The following is a 22,661-nucleotide window of genomic DNA, read 5'->3' as shown; positions in this document are numbered from 1 at the left end:
TGGCATCTTAAAGACTGCATAATGAAGATCCACTCGTTCCATTTGAAGAAGTTAACTCTAACCCATTAAAGCTTATAGTGGAATAAAATTTTGTAAGGGCCACCACACTTTAATTTTCAATCATCATATCAGAGAGCATGATAGAAGCATTAGCTGCTCAAGTTGTAGCAAGTTTATTTTGCAGATAGTATATCAGCATCCTCTGAGTGACTGCAAGTGATGAGAGTTCAGCAGTGCAAACAACATCAGTTTTCGTTATCAGATAAGCCCACTTATCGGATGGGGGCAGCAGCATGGTCTTTTCTTCCTTTCTTCCACTTCAGTTTCCTGTTCTCTATACTAAGCCTTCCCACCTGAACATGTCCCCTTGGAATTTACCTTTGCAAGGCATCTCCTGGTCCATTCATGGAGGCATGGAAAGACATTTACCTTAAAAGATGCTCTTCAGTTGTATATTTGGGGGGGATATAGCTATTGGGATGATTGTAAGCCTAATCAGGAGGCAGCCTGATAACTATTTTTATTTATTTATTATATTTTTAGTCCGCCCTCCCTGCCGAGTGGGCTCAGGGTGGAGCACAACATTTTAATTTACATAAAAGCAGATAAAAACATAATAAAATTTAAAACACTACATGCAATAAAAACTTCTCAGATGGTGATGGAAGTGTTACTTCATTTCAGACATGGCCCATATATCCATATCTATAGATATATATAAGGTGGTGGACAGATCGTTTTCAAGTCAAGTCAAGTCAAGTATGGCCGGTGGGGGCCCAGCCTAGCCTCCAACATATGCCTGGAGGAACATCTCTGTCTTACAGGCCCAGCGGAAGGATAATAAATCCTGCCGGGCCCTGGTTTCATCAGGCACAGTTCTACCAGGCCGGTGCCAGGACCGAAAAGGCCCTGGCTCTGGTCGAGGCCACGCGAGCCTCCCTAGGACCAGGGACCACTGAAAGTTTTTTGTATGTAGAACGAAGTGTCCTCTGGGGCATATATAGGGAGAGGCGGTCCCACAGATATGCTGGTCGCAGTCCGCATAGGGCTTATAGGTCAGCACCAAAACCTTGAACCAGACCCGGTACTCAACTGGTAGCCAATGCAGCTGGCGTAATATAGGTGTTATATGTTCACCTATCAGGACTCTTGCAATCACCCACGCAGCTGCAGGTTGAACCAGCTGTAATCTCCAGATCAAGCCCAAGGGAAGCCCTGTGTAGAGTGACTTGCAGCAGTCTAATTTAGAGGTAACCATTGCTTGGATCACTGCTGTTAGGTTGTGGGTCGACAGGTAGGGGACAAGCTGCCGGGCTTGTCTCAGATGGAAAAATGAAGACCGGACAACTGCTGCCATCTGTGCCTCCATAGTCAAGGAAGCATCCAAGATCACCCCCAGGCTCTTCACTCTCGCAAGCAGAGCTCCATCAAAGCGGGGAGCCGGAGTCCCGTAGCCATGGACCCCAGACGCACATGCAAGACCTCCGTCTTCATGGGATTTAGTTTCAACCAACTCTGTTTCAACCACCCACTCACAGCTTCGAAGGCACGCTCCAAGACATCCAGGGCAGAGTCGGGCCGTCCGTCCATCATCAGATATAATTGGGTGTCATCGGCATATTGATGACACCCAAGTCCGAAACTCCGCACCAACTGGGCGAGGGGGTGCATATAAACATTAAACAATAGTGGGGAGATTATCGCTCTCCGAGGGACACTGCACACCAATGGGTGCCAGGATGACAATTTCTCCCCAAGCACCAGCCTCTGTCCCCGACCGTGGAGAAAAGAGATGAGGCAGTGGGTCAATAGAGATCATGATCGACCGTGTTGAATGCTGCTGACAAATCCAACAATATTAGCAGCACCGTTCTGCCACGATCCAGTTGCCTGCAGAGATTGTCAGTGAGGGTGACCAGCAACGTCTCTGCCCTGTGATCCGGGTGAAAGCCAGACTGGAAGGGATCTAGGGATGAGAAATCATTCAGGCAACCCTGTAGCCGCTCCACCACTGCCCGCTCAATCACCTTACTCAGAAACGGAAGATTCAAAACTGGGCAGTAGTTGACCAGGTCAGTGGGGTCCAAAGATGATTTCCTCAGTAGAAGCCTAACCACAGCTTCCTTCAGTGCTCCAGGAAAGACCCCAGAGTTCAAGGACACGTTGACAATGGTCTCCAAGGCAGTCCATAGCCCATCCACACTGGCCTTCACCAGCCATGACAGACACGGGTCCAAGGAGCACATGGTAGGTCTCACCACTCACAGGGTCCTGTCAATCTCATCTCCAGAGAGTGGGTTGAATTGATTTAATATCGGCCCAGTAGATGGCCAAGTGGCCTCTAGTTCACATACTGTATCAATTGTGGCTGGCAAGTCGCAGCGGAGAGACAAGATTTTGTCAGCAAAAAAGCTCACAAAAGCCTCACAGCTAATAATCAAATTTAAAATTTGAGAGTCTCTTCCTGACAGGGAGACCAAAGACCGAACCACATTAAATAATTTTGCTAGGTGTGAGCTAGCTGACACAATGGAAGCTGCGTAGAAATCCTTCTTTGTAGCTTTCACCGCCATCTCATAGGCTTTCATAAACGTCCTATAAGTTGTTCTTGCTTCTTCATCACGAGATCATCGCCACACTCGCTCAAGCTTAGTTCCCGCTTAGTTCCCGTCATAGCTCCTCAGTGTACCAGAGAGCCAGTCTGATGCAGGGGCAAAGAGGGCTATGGGGGGCGATTTCGTCAATGGCTTCGGAGAGATGGACTTGCCAGTCTTCCACCAGCTCATCTAATGAACTGCCAGGGAGTATTGGATCCCGCAGAGCATTCTGCAAACCAATAGGATCCATGAGTCTCCATGGGTGAGTGTAAATAAGCTCGCCGCCCTTGCAAGAGGGGGCGGGATATCCAGCCGGGCCTTCAAAACTGAGGGGTCTGACCATGGCACCTGCTCAACTACTTCGAGATCCACATTTATCCCCATCCCAAAGATCAAATCTAGCATGTGTCCTGCTTGGTGTGTGGGAGTTGAAACAAACTGGGTGAGTCCCAGTGTGGCCGTGGAAGACACTAGGTCCGCAGCCCAAATAGAGGCAGCAGCATCAGCGTGGACGTTGAAGTCTCCCAAAACCACCAGTCTTGGGTACTCCAAAGCCCACCCCGCTATGTTTCTTTTAGTGCTGCAGTTACCAAAAACAAACCAGTGTATCACACAAGTACTCTTAATTGTTATGTCAAACGCTATTTGGTGCTGGGTAGGGGTGTGCAAAAAAAAAATTCGGGTTTCCCACTTTGGGGAAGCAGAAAAAAAAGAGTCGAAAATAAAGGATTCCCAAAGTGGCAAGCCGCTTTGGGAATCGCTTGCTTGACCCACTTTGGTGTGCTCCGTAAGATTCAGAGCACACGACAAACTACCTCCTCCCATTGCTTATTTCACCCAATGGAAGGGGGAGGAGGAAACCCCATCCTTCCCCTCCCTTCAGGTGAAATAAGCGGCAGGGGGAGTTCAAACCCCACCGAGCAGATCAACTGTTTGGCAGGGTTTGCAACAGGCCCTTTAAACTCCACCTAGGTCACGGGGAACTTCCCCGCAACCCAGATGAAGCGCGGAAGAGCCCTTTTGCTGCCACTTGCAATGCAAGTGCTGGCAAAATGGCCCTTTAAACTCAATCTGGGTCACAGGGGAGCCCCTCTGCGACCCAGGTGAAGCGTGGAAGGGCGCTTTTGCCCCCGCTTGCAATGAAAGTGCGGGCAAAAAGGCCCTTTAAACTCCATCTGGGTTGTGGGGGATTCCTCCCGTGTGAAGCATGGAAGGGCGGGTGCTTTTGCCACCGCTTGCAATGCAAGCACCGGCAAAATGGCCCTTTAAACTCCACCTGGGTCATGGGGGGACCGCCCCCCGCAACCCAGGTGAAGCACGGAAGGGCCTTTTCACTGCGGCTGTCAGCGCAGATCAGCTGTGCAGCAGCACGGAAAGGAGCATTTAAAACCCTGTGTCCCGAAGCTTTCCGAAGCAATACGAATTGCTTCAGGAAGCTTAGATTTGGGGTTTCCGAATCAGGCCTAGGAATTCCCAAATCTTTGCGAATCGGGTCTGATTTGGGTGTTTTGCCGAATCAGAAACCCAATTTGCACATCCCTAGTGCTGGATCTGAACTGGTAAAGTGTTCAACATGTTCAGGGCAGCACGAAGAAGAAAAGAGTAACATTTGGTTGGAGAGTAGTGTTGGATAAATGGAAAATCACTTTCCCTAACATTTCATTCAACATAATACCTTTCAGGTAAGTCCCACCGAATGCAGTAGGACTTACTTTAGAATAAAATAGCTTTATGTCTGAGTTGCCAGTTTTAAGAAGTTTTGAGAAGTTCTAGGCAATACATCTTCCTAAAAGTCAGGCAGCATCATAGAACCTTTTACCCTTGCTTTCAGGAGCAGCTTGGGGTTTATGATAGGGGAAATGATCAAAACATATTCTGCTACCTTTTGCTTAATACTGTACAGGATTTACTCAAATGCAAGACTAGGTTTTTGTATATCCCACAGCTTATTGCAGAATATGTTCACAAATCAGGTTTCAGTGATTGCTATGCTTAATCCACTTCAATTAAAAACCAAATGGGGGGAAAAGTGAAATGTACCTACTATTAAACACAATTCCTTACAGTATTGCATTTAATAGCACCGTTTGCTAGAAATGACCGGAAAGACAGAAAAATTTAGACGTGAGGCAGCCTGCATTTTGGTTTTAGTAGGCCTTGCTTATATTGTAGAATTCATGTAACAGGTAGTAAGAGTCCTTGAACTCACATGAACATGTACACGATAAGAATCTGTTCTTATTGTTAAAGCCTAGCATTGAATAGTTATGACCTATAATGTAAAGTGCCACCAATTTAGGCAATTCCCATAGGATTGTCAAGGTGAGAGACAAACAAAGATGGTTTGCCATTGCCTGCCTCTGTGTAATGAACCCATCAAAGTACTAACCAGGTCTCACCCTGCATTGCTTCAGAGATCCGATGAGATCAGGCTATCCAGGTAGGGTAGCTATGACCTAGGAGTAGGCTATGTTATGCATTCTAATGAAATGGGAGATACGGAGGATTCACTAAGTTTGAGTATTAATGAATAACTGGCTAGAGTGCACAATTCATTAAGTCAAGTTTATTTTGCCCTCTAGTTAACAATTACATTCACTTTAAACTTCAGTTTCCAGTTAATTACAATGGAGATATCTGGGAAAGGAAAAAGATAGTCTTCTTTAAATCTTACCTTTTCCCACCAGACAGACTGTTCCTTATACATAAATTCCAATGGCTTACACATTAAATGCCAATGTTTACATTCTATCAAAATGTATAAGGAGCTCAACAGAGATGAGAAGCACAACTGATAGCTTTTCATAATGAGAAAGAGTGGCTTGTAGCACAAAAAAAAAGCTCCATAGTATGTGAGGCAAACCCATGAATGATAGCACTGCATGACGCTGTAAACTTTTGTTTACAGAAATGCAATTGGGTAGCAAAAAAAGGATGATGTCTAGAGCTAAATGAAACATGTAAAACTTTGGTTTAATTATGTAAAATCTGATTTACAAAGGGTTTGCTGTGAGCCTTCAGATGATCTTGTCGAATCCTAAAGCTGTATTCAAACGTCGTGGATCACAGCCCGGGATGCAGGAATCTGATTTTCTGAAAATGATAACCACAGTGGAAGAACTGGAACCAAAAGCAAGCAACTGCACAAAGGTATTAATTTCACCATTACTGTAGAAACCCTGGGCGGGGGGCGGGGGCAGTAACATAAAATGAACTAATTTTTTCCCAAAACTTAATTTTTTTGCAGGTGCTTGTATGGCACACGAGAACTGAAAAAGTTAATCTAGCTAATGAGCCAAAGTATCACCTGGACACAGTCAAAATTGAGGTATGATCTGAGCATAAAATGGGAGGTACCAAAATTAATGGACAGTTAATGCCTACAGAACTCAGTTAAACATTCAAACACCATACAACTTGCAAGAACATCCTTTACTCATCTAATGAAAGACTTCTGTGCAAACAATCTGCTCGACGGCTCAAGATGTACGTAATTTGTCTTCAGTTGGTTTGCATGTGTTTATCCCATCAGCTTTAGCAGTTTAAGTAAAATATTCAGATTGTTTTGACAAAACCAATTAAATGCAATGGAATAGCGTGGGGTGGGAGACTGATCTAAAACAATGTACATTTCAGTTCATTTTTCATTCTTTTGCCAGATTATTTATACTTGATGTTTATGTGCCCTGAATTAAATAGTTCTGTTTGGAAGAATGGTGAGAAGAATACCACATATAATGAATTGGTCTTACAATGTTCTGGATTTTTTTCCTCTTTAATATAGGGAAGCAACAGCTTATCTGTACGAGGCACCATAAAATGTAAACACAATTAATGGCATAAACCTGGATACAGCTGTAAAGACAAAATGATCTCTTTCAGAGAGTTACCCTGTATATATGCTACACAGCATACTTAAATTAGTCTTTCATTACTGCTACTACCCCTTGTGTTGTCAAATTGCCTAATTTTAAGAACATGGGAATTTTAGATGTTAGTTTCTGGTTTTGGTTTTTCTTTTAATGGATGGGGCCCACCGTGACATCCAGGTTTATCTTCCTTTCACGACCATATTTCCTGTTCAGCACATCATACTAATACCACAGCGAAATGAATAATGAAAGAAAATAGTTACACGCAAGAAAAAAATCTTCAGTGATACATATACACTCTTATTTATATGATTAACATTTGTTCATACAGTACCTTCTACAGGAATACTGGGTAATTTTCTGGGCGGGGTTTACATCTTAGAGATAGTACTAACATGATACCTATTTCCCTTATATGCAACCATGTGAATTATAACTGATAAAATAATTTGAGTATGTAGTTGGTCACATAGTTCTTCTGAATATGATTAATGAAATCAGATGTACTGTGGAATGAAAAAGCTGTCGATGATAGGTGTTCTCAACCTGCTTTTCACTACATCAAAGTCAATACAGACCACAACACGGTCAGTTAATATTACTTCTTAAGATGAACAATTCTGTGAGGTTGGAGAGGGAGAAGATATGTGCATGGACAGACCAGGGAAGCTAGATGCATTTGAGCATGGAATGTCAAATCTTTCATCTGGATGGAGCTTCTATTGCCATTTTTCATTTCCAGAGTTGTGTGCTGAGAGTCTGGCCTGAGGCACTTCCAGTCCATCCTGCTGCTGTATTGGGGGGCTGGCCAAAGCTCATCATATTGCTGGAACTACTCAGATTCATTCCAGCCATTTGTTGATTCATCTGTGAAGTACACACACAAAACGAGTTAATACACAGGTGTTTGAAGACACAGATCTCATAGCTTACCCATTGTAAAAAAGACTCAAGCTTCATTTTAACATAGAGATACACTATCTCAGTAAGTCACACATTCATATTCCTATTTCCAGAATTCTTTAAAATATTGTTTTGAAATTTGCATAGATATGGTTGAAATGCTACGAATTATCATATCCATTCTAAATCTTACACTTGTGTTTTTGTGCCACAAAACTACAGGAAGCAAGATGCATATAGTATCTTCCTATGTATTGGTTTGCCTGTACATTGTAGCAATCCAGATTGTGGGGAGGTTGGGATATAAATGGCAGAAGAATACAGCTTGTACAAAGACATTTAGAGGACTGGAGAGAATCCAGATCTTTAAAAGATTTCTTTCAAGATGTCTTCACAAGACATACAAAAAGACAAATTTATAGTTATCAAAGTGGCATGAGAGTCACTTGCATGTGTCTGGATGCCATGCCACTCCATTAACATCTGCAGAAATCAGTTGTGTTGCTTGCAGCCCTGACATGGTAACTTCCTACACCAACAGAAACAGTGTAGGTCTGGGAAGTAATCACATCACATGTCCTACTCAAGTGATCTGCTTTCTGTAGTTGGTAACAAAGGCTGCAGAATCTAGCCATATGAAAGCTCTAGTAACATATGGATTGGCCTTCAGTTACAATGTAAAAATTATATTCCTGTTTTAGAGATGAGGTGCATCCAGAACTAAATACTGCATTTCATTTTATTGTAGAAATCATAAGACACTTCAGCTGCCAACAATTTTCAGTTTAATTTTAAGCACGTTACAAACAGCACATCTTGCTGTGCAATCCTAAACATGTGTTTACTCAAAAGTCCCACTGAGTTAGGATTGCAGACTTAAGTCACAATATACCAGAATTTTCAGTAAGTAAATGACTGTAGAAGGTAATTTGAGTAGGAGGACATTTGCTAAGAACATTCTAATAGCCAGTATCTAGTAAACTGGAAAATACAATAACGCTAGGAAAAGTTGAAGGCAGTAGGAAAAAAAAGAAGATCCAACATAAGATTTATTGACTCAAAGGAAACCATGGCCTTCAGTTTGCAATGCTGTTAATGACAGGACATTTTGGAGTTCATTAATTCATAGGATCACCATAAGTTAGAAACAAGTTGAAAGCACGTAAGATACATCTGTGAACACAATTTGGAACAATTTCATGTTCATGCAAAAAAATTCAAGTTAAACTTGTCGTGATGTATGAACAACTCAGTTAACATGATAAATCCTTACTAGTATAGAAAGCTTTCTAAAAGCAGCATCATACAGATTCATGAACTACCATTTGGAAAAAAAAAATCTGCAATGATGGCCAAATTGCTTTTTCCATTCCACTATCCCCACAGAAGTTTTATCTAGAGATATTTATAGGGCAGATTGTCTTCTTGTCAAAGGTATTATAGAGCATGCTTACTTTTCTCAACTGTAGCTTTTGAAACAGGAACAAATAGATTGTGACAGTATGGATGGCTGATGCCCAAAAGCCCATGCTGCATTATTTGCAGAAAGATACTTAGCCACACTGAAATGGACTCAGCCTAGAGCTTGCAGACCAAAACTAAAAAACTACATAAGCAAATCCCAGCCTGCCGGATAAGCCCTCTTTATAACTATATTCCACACCTGCTCATTCTTAATTCAAATTGGTAAGAATTATCGTTTACACTGATGTATCTCTCTGAGCAATTTTATTTTTTAAGAGTTTCTAATATTTAAAGGTCCACTGTTGCAGTACTGTATTTGTGCAGTTGCTGTTCTCCTTGACAGGATCCCACATAGGGTTTGCCAAGTCCCTTAAGTTCCCCTGTGGGAGACTGGGATGCTGGCACTTACCCTGTGCTGGCTTTGTCTTTCTCCTTTGTGTGCGCGCTCCCGAGCGTGTGTGATGATGTCACTTGCGGGAAGTGATGGCATCACACAGGTCAAAGGGCGGCCCGGGAGCATAAGCGCGCTCCCCAAAGGGCTGAATCACCCCCCATGGGTCTGATTTGGCCCAAAACAGACCTGTTGCGGGGCGCGGGGGCGCGCCGCGGAAGGGTGCGGGAGTGCACCGCGGAGGGTGCGCCACACTGCCTGGGGGTGCACCTGTGCTGCTGGGGTGGCGCCCCCCCCCCACTGGCCAGGTAAGTGGGGGCGGGGGGAGAAGATGGGAGCAGGGGATCCCCTGCCTCCAGTGGGGAAATGGCAAGACTAATCCCACAGCACTCTGTAGTCAGCAATAATCTGGGTTGGGCATTTAACAGGCAGTTTCCTTGCCAAAGTATCGGGCCTTAAGCTACACAACTGCATGTGTTACAGAAATCCATACCCTGTAAAGTACTAAATAAAATGCTCTGGTAATAGAACAGGCCGTTATTTTTTTTTAAATCCTGTTGAACATTTAAGCTTACAACGCAGTGTTTACAGGGATCTTTGCATTGGAATAAATTGGCTACCATCAACTCAACAATATTCCTGTGGTAACTGCAAAAAGGAGCCTGAAAAAATAGTGACAAAGAAATGCTACTTTCCGTACATCCAAGGATTAGTAATAAAAAATGTTCTCCCCCACCTATTCAAGAAAAATCATAATGAGCTTCTCATTTACATGTGCACAAAAAAGGATTAAATAAAGGCTTGAAATTTTTAAAAAAATTCACTCTTTTTTAAAATTACAAATATGGAAAGCTGCAGAGATTATTTATAGTGCAATCCTAATCAGAGTTAATATGCGTCTCAGCCCACTGACTTCAACAAACTCCACTTAGGATTGCATTTCAAATTTTTAGGCTTATTTCTATTTACGAAAGAGACTCAGCAGTTTTCCAACTGCTGAACTAAGCAAGAATAGAACACACACAGGATGATTCCGCACACGTTGGATAATGCACTTTCAATTCACTTTATCAATCGTTTGAGGTGGATTTTTTGTTCCGCACATGAAAAAATCTGTTCCAAATGATCTATAAAGAGGATTGGAAGTGCATTATCCAATGTGTGCGGAATCAGCCACACACCCAACTTGATGTGGGCTTGTTAAACAAATGCATCACTGTTCTGGAAAGCAGAAGTAAATCCAAAATAAATATAACAAATACAGCAAAAGAGTCAATTCTTTAACTTCATGTTTGAATCTGGAATTTAACCTTAAACAGAAATTTTTTTTCTCCCTACACCCCCCCCCCAAAGGAACAACAACAAAAAAATCATACCTGAGAGAGGTTCCACTGAGCCTGTTGATTTTGCTGCATACCGTATTTATTCTGGGGTGTAGCTATCTGACCCACCGTTGTTCCTTGGGGGCCAACAACATTTTGAGGAAGTCCCAAACCAGCAGTTTGTGCAGCCACAGAAAAGCCATTGGGCATTCCTATGCCCACCATCATTCCTGTGTTTTGTCCTATGACGGGTACTGACTGTCCCATCATGTTTCCCATCATTCCAGGGGCTGCAGGCACAGGCACTCCCATGGTTGGAAAGCCTTGAAAATGGGTTGATGGTTGAGCAGTAAAGGGCATAGGCTGTGGTCCCATAAAGACACCTGTATTGGGTAAAGGGGAAGAATAAAAAGAGAATACATTTTATTATGTAAACAAATTCTTTAAGACAATTTGGTGAATATATGTTTTCCCTAGGCATAATTTCATCTGCATCTGGCAAAAAAAGTCACAAAAGCCTTGTTACAAGTTACAAAAAATGTATATATAAACTCTGTACAGTTCACTCATTTTTTCTGTATATGTGCACTGAGTAATTCCCATGTTACATTTAATGCAGCTGAACATGTGACTGAAACATTTATCCAGGTTCCCATCATGTAGGTTGCTGCAGAGGATAAGCTATTCCTTCCACCACATGTAGCTGCCACTTTTTATGTCCTTAGTTCTCTCAACCACACAGTACTTTCAGTGCAGCTTAGATACAGAATTCTCACAATGACGTGGAGGTGGCCATTGCTTTATCCCATTAACAGCAACAAAGGGGGCAAGGGCTGTTATCAGGAGTGACCTCAGGCCACCCAGAGTATAAGAAACACTGTTTCAGGCAGACAACTGATGGGCATTATTTTGATAGGGTTGATAAGTTTCTTTTCCTTCCAGTACTGAAATTAGGTATTGAAATTCTGTTATATTTGCTCCTGTGCCCTGTCAAACCACATTAACCTGGGGATTGTCTATGTCTAGCTCACTAATTAGCATAGGAGATGAGTTGCTAGGCAATGGGGATTGTCTAGCAAACGCAACTTCTTCAGCATCCATTCATCTACTGGGCTCTTTTGGTTTTCTTTCTCCACTTCCTCTGCTGCTTTTATTCTTCAAGCTTTCCTCTTTCATCTGCTCAGTATTTTCACCCCCAATTAGTTCCTGGCATTTTTGCACCTCATTTCTCTATTTTACAGTCACATTCTTTATCCCTTTTTGTCAACAGCCTTCCCTGGAAGTAAGGCTTCATCTAAACTAAAAATTATCATACTACAGCTCTAGAACCTTTTCTGATCATAGGATTCAACTATGTAAGGTATGTAACAGTAGTAAATAAGAACAGATCTGAGCACATGCAGAGTGCTTTCCCTTTACAGACAGCAACTATTCTCTGGAGGAGAGACTCCTAAGTTACCATCTATAATTTCCAGAGGTTTGACCTGTGTGGTACTTCTTATTTAAACGTGTCTCAAAGAAAGAAAGCTGGTGGGATGGAATAGTAAAGAAACAGCTTAAATAGGACAAGAACTGGATTTTCTCTTTTTAGCGTGCTCGGGTGTTCACCTTTTCCTAGTCCTACAAAATCCTCCTGGCTGCATGTGTAAACATTTCTGCATCCATGAATAAAGGGCATTATCTAATTTTTTAAATTATATATAGGATGTATCGTCTCCCCCCAAATTGGGGTGAAATGAGGCACACTGTTATGCCCATTATCCTTTCCTCAACGCCTGTTTTGTGGAACTGTGTTGCTTTGTTTCCTATGCAGTGTTACCAGGAGGCAAGTTGCCACTGTGTAGTTTCCTAAGCAATAGAGGACACTTGCTTAGCTTCCCATGTAATATACCAGTTTGCACTGTTCAGCAGCAAGGGGAGGGGGGAGTGGCTTGTTATGTGGCCTAGGCAACTTAGGGAATATTCTCTTTCCCATTAGCTTCATAACCCTCCCAGCCCAAAGAGGCAACAGTGCAGTCCATTAGTAAGACTGTAAACTTAGGAGACTTTTAAGACTCTTCCTGTATTTGTATGTGAACAGATGTAGCATTAAAGGAAATCCACCGCTCTCAACTCTAAATTATTTTGTTCGTCATACTTAATTCAATAGAGAGAAGAAAATAAATTAACACAAGCACACAGTTTCAGAAGAGAAAAAAACACCTACTGAGTTCTTACCATTGCTTTCAATTAAGCTACTTTGAAAGCAGATTTGAGAAGCAATTACCTGGAGCATTTTGCTGTGGCATGGTCCCTGTGCCATACAGTGACAAGATGGAGTCTTTGGAGAGCAGTTTCTTTGCTGACTCTTCTGATTTTGTTTGTTCAGTGAACAGATCAAGGTCCCCAGATGCAGCAGATAAGGAGACAGCTGCAGGGTTAGTGGAAGCACTCTGGGAATTAAAGGTCAAAGGAAGACTACTGAAAGAAGTTATCAGAAGAAATGCTAGCTAGTGTGCATTTTTATTCCTAAATCGAACAAAGCAGGTTAGTTCTAAGATTAGTTAGCAAACTTGCTAGTTTAATGGGTCACAAGAATTTGAAAGCTATACAAGGATAATAACATGTTACAGATAAATATACACAGAAATTCAATACTTACATACAAAGAATACAATATTACTCATTTTTAATGTTTCCCTTATAAGCTGCATAAATTACAATGATAGATTTTAAAATCATGAAGTTTATTCTGTGTGAAGCAAAATGACAACAGTTCCACACTACGCAAAATAATGTCTGGACACAGTTGCCCCCCACCCCCCAGCAAAGACGTAAAATGCAGTGTGTGTGTACATGAACATGGGAACAGTGGTTGGGCCATAGTTGTACAAAGGAGATTAAGAAATGCATGTATATATTTGTTTTCCACAGTAAATTTATTGTGTAAATTGTAGAGATGCTCCTAGACAGGAACTAGAATCTCACAAAATACTAGAAGAGGATGTCTTTTACAATATGACCTTTTCTACTGCTGGTTTAGAGACTGTATGAAGGAATGTGGTGGATCTATTGTAAGCAACATACCAGCAGATTCTAAGAATTTGCCAAACTTTACAAATAAACAAATACTGAAAAAAATTCGTTATCTGTTTCTTGTCGGTTACTCTTTTAAAGGGTTACAAAGAAATCACATAATTATGGCCTTTTGCAGGATTAATCTAAATGTAATGCATGTACCTTTGAACACCATTTGCTCCCCTACAGTCTAAGCAGTATTTCTTTTACAATATGCTGGGGAGGCCAGTCTAACTGTTCAAAACAGAAACTGAATAGAAAGTCAGACTAAGTGATATATTTCTCAAGGAACTTGTGGGATATTACATTCTTATGTATAGAGCAAAAGATAGGACTCTGTCCCTGTAGTGACGTTTCTAACACATTTTATGTAGTAGTAAAGATGGGATACTTGTCTTCTCCACTGCAGTCCCAGATTCTCTGTAGCTTAATTTTTTTATATGGATCTCCTCATTTCCTTGTAACTTTTTCAAATACTCTCCTTGGAGACTGTATTACAATACAAACCTTCTTCCAGAAAACCCAACAATTTGCTGACTCTCAAAAGCAAAACCAATGATGGGCACTTCCATCAACTGCTAGTTCCAAGAAACTTCCCTAATGAAAGGTTTAAAAGAGTGAAATGAATTTGTGTCCTGTGTAATGACAGGTCATCTACCTTCTGTATGTGTCTGTCTCTAGATAAGGTAGTGTACACTTTCTGCTGCAAAATTTACAGCTCCTGCTGTGTCTTCTAGAAAAAAATATCCACAAAATGTCAGAGTAAAAAAAACCCTGCATCTAAAGTTACTTTTCAACCACTGACAATAATTTAGGGATGAAGGAAAATTTCTACTGTAGGAGACCTAGTTTTATTTCTAAAAACATCCTCTGACTTCAGTTGTTTGGCTTTCCTTAATATATTAGCAAGGAATAGGTTTCTTTGCATGAATCAACCTAGACACACTTCAGTTAACTCTGAGATGATAAAAGAAGCTGGATTTATTTCTAAGAAAGCATACACAGAGTAATGTTTCGCTTTGGTTAGCCTATACTTTTCACAAAATAAAATGATTTTTAAAAAGCCCGTATTTAGTAAAGAAAAAATATTAATCAGAAACCTTGTGTAGTAGATATATGGGTTTCAACTAATACAAACAAGTACTAATCAGCTACAAATGATCCTGTAAATTGCTTGCTTAATCATTTGGTCACTTAATGAAGAACAAGATATGCAAACAGATCCAAGGTAAAGTGAAGTTTGGATTTTGTGTAAGGATTCTCAAAGGCTTCAAATGTGTTTTCAAAACACACACACAGAGGAATATATTTTTATTGCCTCAGGCACAGTGACAACTACAAATTCACAGGATGAATGGTTTGGTAGTCTTTGCCAGGAAGAGGTGCATCCTTAGAAGTTCAAAATTCCTACATTTTTTATGAAGTCAACAGAGCATGAAGGAATGCACAATACACCTATGGTAAACTTTGCAAAGAAAAGCAGCTGTATGAACACTGAAATTATTTAGCTGCACCAAAGCTGCATCTCTAATATGTACTTAGTTGATTTAGCTCAAAATGTAAGGTGTGTTCAAAAAGTTCTTTGTGTATGTCTCCTATAGTCATCACCAAGTTAATGCAGTTAGCAGTGTGCTGGGGTAGAACATTTTCCACTACTAAAATTCTCCATTGGCAAAAATTCCATTATTAAAAATGCATTGCTTTGTAAACAATGAATGGATATAACAGCAATGAAATCAAGCAGTTTAAATCTTTTATAATGAATTTTTCTCTGGTTACAATTGCAAGCTTCATATGTAACACGCACCCACACACCATGGCTAAGAAGCTAAATATTTTCACAGCTATAGTTTGTTTTGTTAAAATCACAAACTGTGACTCAGATCCTGATTTAGAGGACAGAGATTTTAATGAAACAACAAACACAAGCATCTAATTTCCTAGCTCCATCTATACAAGCAAGGAGGAAGCATGCAAGTCTCAGGATTCCCCAAGCTCGTTCCTAATATTCAAACCATGGTTTTGGTATTGTGGGTGAATCTAGCCTCTTACTAGATGTATGTGTTTGCTTATTTCAATAAATGAATACGTCAGTAAAGTTCTCCTTCAGTGAAAAATAACAGCTCAAGCAGTTCTGAACCAGGCTCACTACAGTGTGACCTTGAACGAACAAGTTTAAATGCTTCTACAGACTGTGACAGTGAAAATTAAGGTGCCCTTGGTGAAAGTTAAACTATGTTGAAACAGATTAGTAGATAAAATACACAGCTCTCTGGATTTATTTACATTATTTGTAATCCATCTTTCTCAATGAAACTCAAAGACGGATTACATGGAGTAAATCAATGTGATCAGTAAGATGATACATGTAATAAACAATATAATAGTACTAGGAAATCTGAAATGAAGCTGTCCGAAGGAAAAAAAAGTATTAAATGTTGCATGTTAAACCATTCAGAACATGTTATTACAACAGTAGAAACACAGTAAATTTTCCTGGACCAGCATGTTATGATGTAGCCCTCTTTGCTTGATAAAAAATGCCCCCTGAACAATTCTGTTTTACCCAGTCTGTGAAATGCTGGCTATGTGGGAGCCATCCTGACCTCAAGCAGCCCATTACAGCAGGGGCCACTACAGAAGACTCGTATATGAGCAGTTGCTGATCTTGTCCTACAGAATTGCGCTTGCAGAAGGTCTTGCTCAGATTTGTTTAGTGAAAGTGTCATAGCAGCACATAGGTGGTAAGGCTGTCTTGCAGATATGATGGCCCAAAGCCGTGAAAGGCTTTGTATGTGATAGCTAATACCTTGAACTGAGCTCAGTAACTGATGGGGAGCCAACAAAGTGACTGTACAATGGGTGTGCTATGTATGCTCTGCCAAACTCTGAATAACAGAGCTGCAGCATTCTGCACCAACTGGAATCTACAAGTTGATTTTGAGGAGTGAGCTATGTAGAGTATATTACAATACTCTAGTCTTCTTGATGATACCATGGCATGGCTCCAGGTGGCCTGATGGGCAAAGTCAAGATAGGGGGCCATTTTGAAGGCTAAGCTGGAAAAAAGTGTTTTTTGCTGCTGCATTAACTTGCTTCTCCAGCAGCAATGCTGGATCCAGTATAACCCCTAGGCTCTTAACTGAGTCAGCAACAGTCAACTGAATCCTATCAAATGTGTGAAGCTTCATAACCAGCATTACGTCAGTCTTGTATGGGTTCAGTTTCAGTTTGTTCCGATTTAAACAATGTGAGGCTGGATGAGCACATTTCCAGTTTGCAGGTTCTTTCTTTTTTAACTAGATCCGCTGATTAAAGCCAGACACAAAATAATGGGCTAGGAAATGCAACCAATTACCCAGGATGACAGAATATGCAAGCACAACTCTACGTGCAAGTTACTACAGAGACCTTAGTTCTAAGTCCCAAAGGTGGTCAGCTTCAAAAGTTTGGCCACAGACAGCACCACAGAAGCTGTGTGACAATGATTAGGTACTAAATCTGTAACGGATTTTTTTTTATTTGCAATTTTTATGGAACAGCAACTCATGTCAACATTCTCAGGCATGAAGTTCCACTTTACAGGTGAAAAACACAGAGACTGAAATATACAAGCTGCCTGTGAATCATGCAGATAAGTAATATTAATTATGAAGATATTGTTATCCCTATCGCTTCTGTAAGAAAATAAGACTTAACAGCCCAATCCTATGGATGATTACTTCCTCAGATCTGCTGTCTTTACTGAGACACTCATTCTTTCAAGTACTTGAGTGTTTTCTTTGAACATTGCAATATCACCAACACAAAGGATTTCCTTTAAGTAAGACTTATTCTTACTCATTATTAGGTGGGGATAAGGCTATTAATTGCAGATGGTTAGAACTAGTTTGTCCTATTGGGAAATAGCTGTTACCATCATGAATAAAGCTACAGCTGAACTGCCTCTGTGGAAAATTGTGCAGTGATGCAAGGTGATATGAAAACACTATTAAACGCAACTAATTTCTTGATGTTGTAAATATCAAGCGAGGAGTATTAACATTTGATAAACTATTAGTATTCCTTTCTTCAAGTGTGAGAAGAGTAGTATTTCAATGGTGCTTAAATGAAGCACTGTCAAAAGAAAGGCGAAAGACAATTTTTTTTGCCTAAATATTTAAAATCTAAGCATCAGTGCTATAATGAAAAGTATGGATGGCAAAAAACCAACCAGAATATGTAAGGGTAATGCATTACTTATAAAAGCACCTGCCCTTTGACATGTTCATACGTAACGGAGCAACAGTTTCCAACTTCCCATGCTCTCTATATATTAATCTCATATATAGGTAGATTAATACACTGTGGGGTTAATTGTTAAGTGCAGAGGAAAAAAATCCTTGGATGTAACTGGATTCTTGAGATTGCTGTCGTGTCCTGGTATTGGAGTGTAAGACTTTGTGTTTATACAAATAACAGCAAAAATGTCTGAGACACTCTTGTGTTCCCAGTAGTAAAAAAAAAATATGTATGCTCCGGCATCCAAGTTGTGCACCCAGTGCTGGGTTTCGCAGTTATACATTTCCAGGTAATAAAATTTCCTCCACTAAAAAAAAAAAAGCACCTGCCCTCCCAAAGTGAACAACCATTGTTAGAAGCCAATGGTTTACTTTTGGAATTCTATTTTATGTCTTGTAACAATAAACATTTAGGTAAGAAGAGAAAGGGGGGAAGGGAGAGCCTTTACAAAGACAAAAAAGGGTGGCAGCAGAAAACATGACAAAAAACAATGAGGGAGCATAAGGAAAAGCAAGCAAATCAGAAGAGGAAGTCAACAAATTCCAAATAAGGAAAATGAACTAAGGTCTTGCTCGGAAGGCCTGTTCTTTTTAAAACCTTTTTATTTTTCAAGAAAGAAAGACATCAGAAAAAAACCAGTAGATTGTATTCAGGTTAAAAAGGGTGCTGGAGAGAACTAAGTCACAAGAAAATAATGTTTTACTTATGCTTACATGCTTATGTGGGCTGGATAGTTGGATTACTGTATTGAATTTTAAAAATGTATTTTTAACTTGTTAATATGATTTTAAACTTTTCAACATATTGTTATCCACTCTGAACCCACCTGTAGGGAGAGCGGACTATAAATTTAATCAAATAAATAAATAAAATCCATAAAAGAAGTTACAACAAAAAAGCCTCCTCCTTTTGAGTGATTAAGTGAAACCAAAACCAACAGCCACCCCACAGTTCAGAAACATGCCAAAATGATCATTATGTATCACAGAGTATTAACTGGGTGAAGAGTAGAACAGACCATATTAGGAATGGCAATATATTCCAGGAAAGCAATGAAAATGATGATAGACAGACAGATAGACAGCTATCTATAGCTTTTCATTTACTTCAGATAATAAAGTCAAACATATACACAAAAATGTAATTATCATATAATCATCCAAATCATATCTCAACAGTCATTCATTACTTCAATCATCAATAATCATCTGGATCATATATGAATCTAACATCTAAATCCTATATGGGAGAAACATAATAAATAAACTACTATCAATTAAATCTAATTGTCTTTAAATAATATGCCTATATAGAACTAGCCGATATATATTCCTAATCTTCTATCATATCACAATACAATTTTATAAAATTTTCCTAATAGGTGTTTTGAATCTCTAATGATTAGTTGTTCAAAAACCATTTTCTCTCTTAACCAGCCTCCTTCCTTGACTAATTGATCTTTAAATTTAGATATCCAAAATATTTATTGTGGTACATAACCAGCACAATAACAACCTAAATGAATCTACAAAGTACATAAAAGTATACTGTCAATATCAATGAGAGCTTAAAATGAACATAAAAGACATAGGCTGTAAAAATCTTTGGTTTCGTGCTGCGATGATTCAACTCAGGTGGATTTACTGGTGTAAATATAAAAATATAAATACAATATAAAATTTAAAGTTAAAAATTTGGAAATATAAAAGCCAAGCTCAGAGAAACAAAACATGGAGGACTCTAGTATCATGTGTCCAATGCCCTCTGTAGTTGATCCTTGCATGTTTTAAGTGCTATAGCAAGGAATCTAGCACACGCACATGTGAACTGTGGAGTTGCATCAGATAATCGCTTCTTAGTGATTTCTGAATCTGAGCAGGTGGGAAACATCCTTAACAATGGATGTAAAATTTTCTTGCGTGCTTCCTCGTAGAAACTACAGTGAAGCAGTGTGTGTTCTATAGTCTTGACCAAGCCTGCTCTGCAGAGACAGACCCTCTCTGCCATTGCAATCTTTTTGTAATGTCCCTCGACAACCACAGAGGGGAAAACATTACATCTGGCCATGGAGAAGGCCCCGCGGTACAACGGAATCTCCAATGAGGATAGGTAGGCTGCTGCAGTGACAACACAGAGCGATTTCACTGGGGCCAAAAGGAGTGGGACTCTGTTGATATCTCCCTGCCATTGAGTGTCGCAGACCCATTGCTTGATTAAGACCCTGGCTTGCTCCAGGGGCATTATTTGGAGAGACTCAAGAAAACCTAACAGGTTCAACTTCTGATGGACTGCCTTGAGCCAGGAGGAGCAAAAGCCATCCCTAAAGTATTAATGATGTAATATCAGAAGAGAAATGATTTAGCCTAAGCCGTAAACTTAGGGAGGCCAAATTAACCTTGGCCTCAACTCTTTTATCAGGCCAGATTCCAAATGTAAACTAGCGTTGGAAACAGAGCTGGGGACTCAAAATAAAGCTCTCAGAAATTTCTATTGTGTTTTCTCTAAGGGAGCAAAACACAAAGAAGATGAACCAACCATGGTACTGTGCAAAAGTTGGGGAACCATTTTGGATTGGTATAATTTGAGGGCCATGTATTTGAGGGTATGTATTGGCCATTTTTGGAAAAAAAGAATCTTAAAATACGCTGGGCAGATTTTTGGCCAGTACAGGCAGCATATTTGTGATGAGCTTTCCTCGCCTCTGATGACTAGATCATCACCCCCAGCTATTTATAGCTCTTTACCTGCTCTAGATTATGACCATTAATACTCCATGATCTAACTCTGGGTCTCTCGCCAAAAGCCATAACTTTGGTTTTCTGGTAATTTATCGATAGCTGGTTAGTGTTGCAGTAGCAGCCAAACTCTTTCGAAGCCCTTCTGAGGCCCACAAGGGTCCTTGGTAACAGAACCATATCATCCACGCAGAGCAAGGTAGGAATTTTCCGGTCTATTATGGCAGGAGGATGAGTATCTGCCCTGCCTAGGTTACCAATTAGATCATTTATATTAAAAGTGAAAGGGCCAAAACATAGCCTTGCTTAATGCCTTTCATAGTTGTAATACTATTAATTAGGAGGCCATTTTTATTGCACCTGACCCTAAATGACATGTTAGTATACAACTCCCAGATCAGGTACAAGAGTCTATTGACGTGGTGCCTAATTTTTCCCATAACCTTTCCTGGGGTATGGAATCAAAGGCAGTTTTTAAATCAATAAAGGCTGCATATAACGAAACTGCATTGTTAGCAGCATATTTCTCTATTAGATGAGCAAGAATCAGATTATGCCCCATGGTGGAATGCCTTTCTCTGAAGCCCGCCTGTTCATCTACTAAAAGATTCTCCTGATCTAACCAACACTTTCTTGAAGATCTGTAATTTGCTGAATTATCTCTCTTCCTGGTTTTATAGAAAGAAATTATAATTGCCTTCTTCCAGTCATCGGGAATTTCCCCAGTCCAATTGATGACAGTAGAGAGGGAGGCCAAAGGAGGGACCCACCAATCGCTACTGTCTTTTAGAAGTTCCAGTGGGATATTGTCTGTGCCAGGGGCTTTGGCTCTCTTAAACTGGCCTATAAGTGACTTGATTTCCCTCGTGGTGACGGGGGGCCAGTCAGGTAGATCTTCAGGCTTCTGGAAATAGGAAGGTTGGGGGCTATTGGCATGTAATTTTGTAAAGTACACCTCCCATTTACTGGTTGAAATTAAGGAATCTATGGGTGAGATGTCCTTGTACGCGTGCCTGGATATCAGTTTCCAGAAAAATGCAGGATTTCTGTCTTTTGTTGACTAGATTATTTGATTCCAGAGCTGCTTTGTGTACACTTGCTTCTTTGTTGTCACAAATTTCTTATATGACTTTTTAAAATGTAGCAATTGCTGGGCAGTGCTGTGAACATCTGTTCCCATAGCAGTCCTAAACAACTAGTATGCAGCTCAGAGCTCCTTCTTAGTCTTTTGGCAATCTTTGTTGAACCATCGCTTTGAATGCTTTTTGAAAAACCGGACTTGTAAAGTGGCATCACATTCTAAAAGCTGTTTCAGAAGCCGAAGAACGTTATCATAAGGAATCAGAGGATTCCACTCCTGTGAAACATTCATAATGATAGACCTACACTTGTATGTCTCTTCCACCTTCACTCTAAGTGCCAGGTGATCCAACTATTTTGCTTGACACCCTGATTTTTGGGTATGTAATAAATATGGATAATGCAAATGGCAAGGTGGAGGGGCCAGACTAAGCCGATGGGGAAAATGGTCACTTTCAAATTCAGGGAGGATCTGTAGGTTCTTGACCAAAGGTAGGAGGCTGTCTCTGACTAAGAAATAATCGATGGGTACTGCGTCTTGCACCAGCCATAAAGGCAAATTCCTCGGGATGGTTGCCAGGGATAGAGCCATTAAGCAAGAGCCATTCTGGATAAGCAAGAGCCCGCATAGTTTGCCTTGCAGTCTTTGGAGAGGAGCGGTAGATGGGTGCAGATCCAGTTTTCCTCACTGTTGGCCCTTGGTACCCCAAACTTGTCAGTCAAGAAGTCATCATTTGGTTTAAGAGAACTTGAATGTATTGCTTGTTTTACTCTCAAAGCTATTATACCTATATTGTTTATATGCTTATTGGTTATATAAGATTGTATAACTTTCAATTTATTGTCTAATTTAGAATCTGTATAACTTTTATATTATGCACTTACTTTATTTCAACTTTTTGCTTTAATAAAATTCTTAAAATTCTTAAAAGAAGAAGAATAAAAAGTCATCATTTGGG

The 22,661-nt window shown here is 40.3% G+C and overlaps 2 protein-coding genes across 3 annotated transcripts in view; one reads left to right on the top strand and one right to left on the bottom strand.

Annotated features, from left to right (window-relative positions):
- Window positions 1-5,931, top strand: part of B3GAT2 (beta-1,3-glucuronyltransferase 2) — a 35,897-nt gene extending 29,966 nt beyond the window's left edge. Inside the window, exons 3-4 of the mRNA XM_054978462.1 lie at window positions 5,599-5,747; window positions 5,845-5,931. Coding sequence (XP_054834437.1) covers window positions 5,599-5,747; window positions 5,845-5,931 — 236 coding nt within the window. The remainder of the gene's footprint in view (window positions 1-5,598; window positions 5,748-5,844) is intronic.
- The window catches only part of SMAP1 (small ArfGAP 1), a 98,825-nt gene continuing 81,312 nt past the window's right edge, over window positions 5,149-22,661 (bottom strand). For both annotated transcript variants that reach the window (XM_054978442.1, XM_054978450.1), the window contains 3 exons: window positions 12,816-12,981; window positions 10,604-10,932; window positions 5,149-7,336 (listed from right to left, as the gene is read on the bottom strand). In XM_054978442.1, coding sequence (XP_054834417.1) covers window positions 7,202-7,336; window positions 10,604-10,932; window positions 12,816-12,981 — 630 coding nt within the window. In that variant the 3' untranslated portion in view covers window positions 5,149-7,201. The remainder of the gene's footprint in view (window positions 7,337-10,603; window positions 10,933-12,815; window positions 12,982-22,661) is intronic.

The sequence above is a fragment of the Eublepharis macularius genome, chromosome 1 (assembly GCF_028583425.1).
Source record: "Eublepharis macularius isolate TG4126 chromosome 1, MPM_Emac_v1.0, whole genome shotgun sequence".
NCBI lineage: Eukaryota > Metazoa > Chordata > Lepidosauria > Squamata > Eublepharidae > Eublepharis > Eublepharis macularius.
Note: the sequence above shows the minus strand (reverse complement) of the source record. Positions and strands in the feature narration are given on the sequence as shown.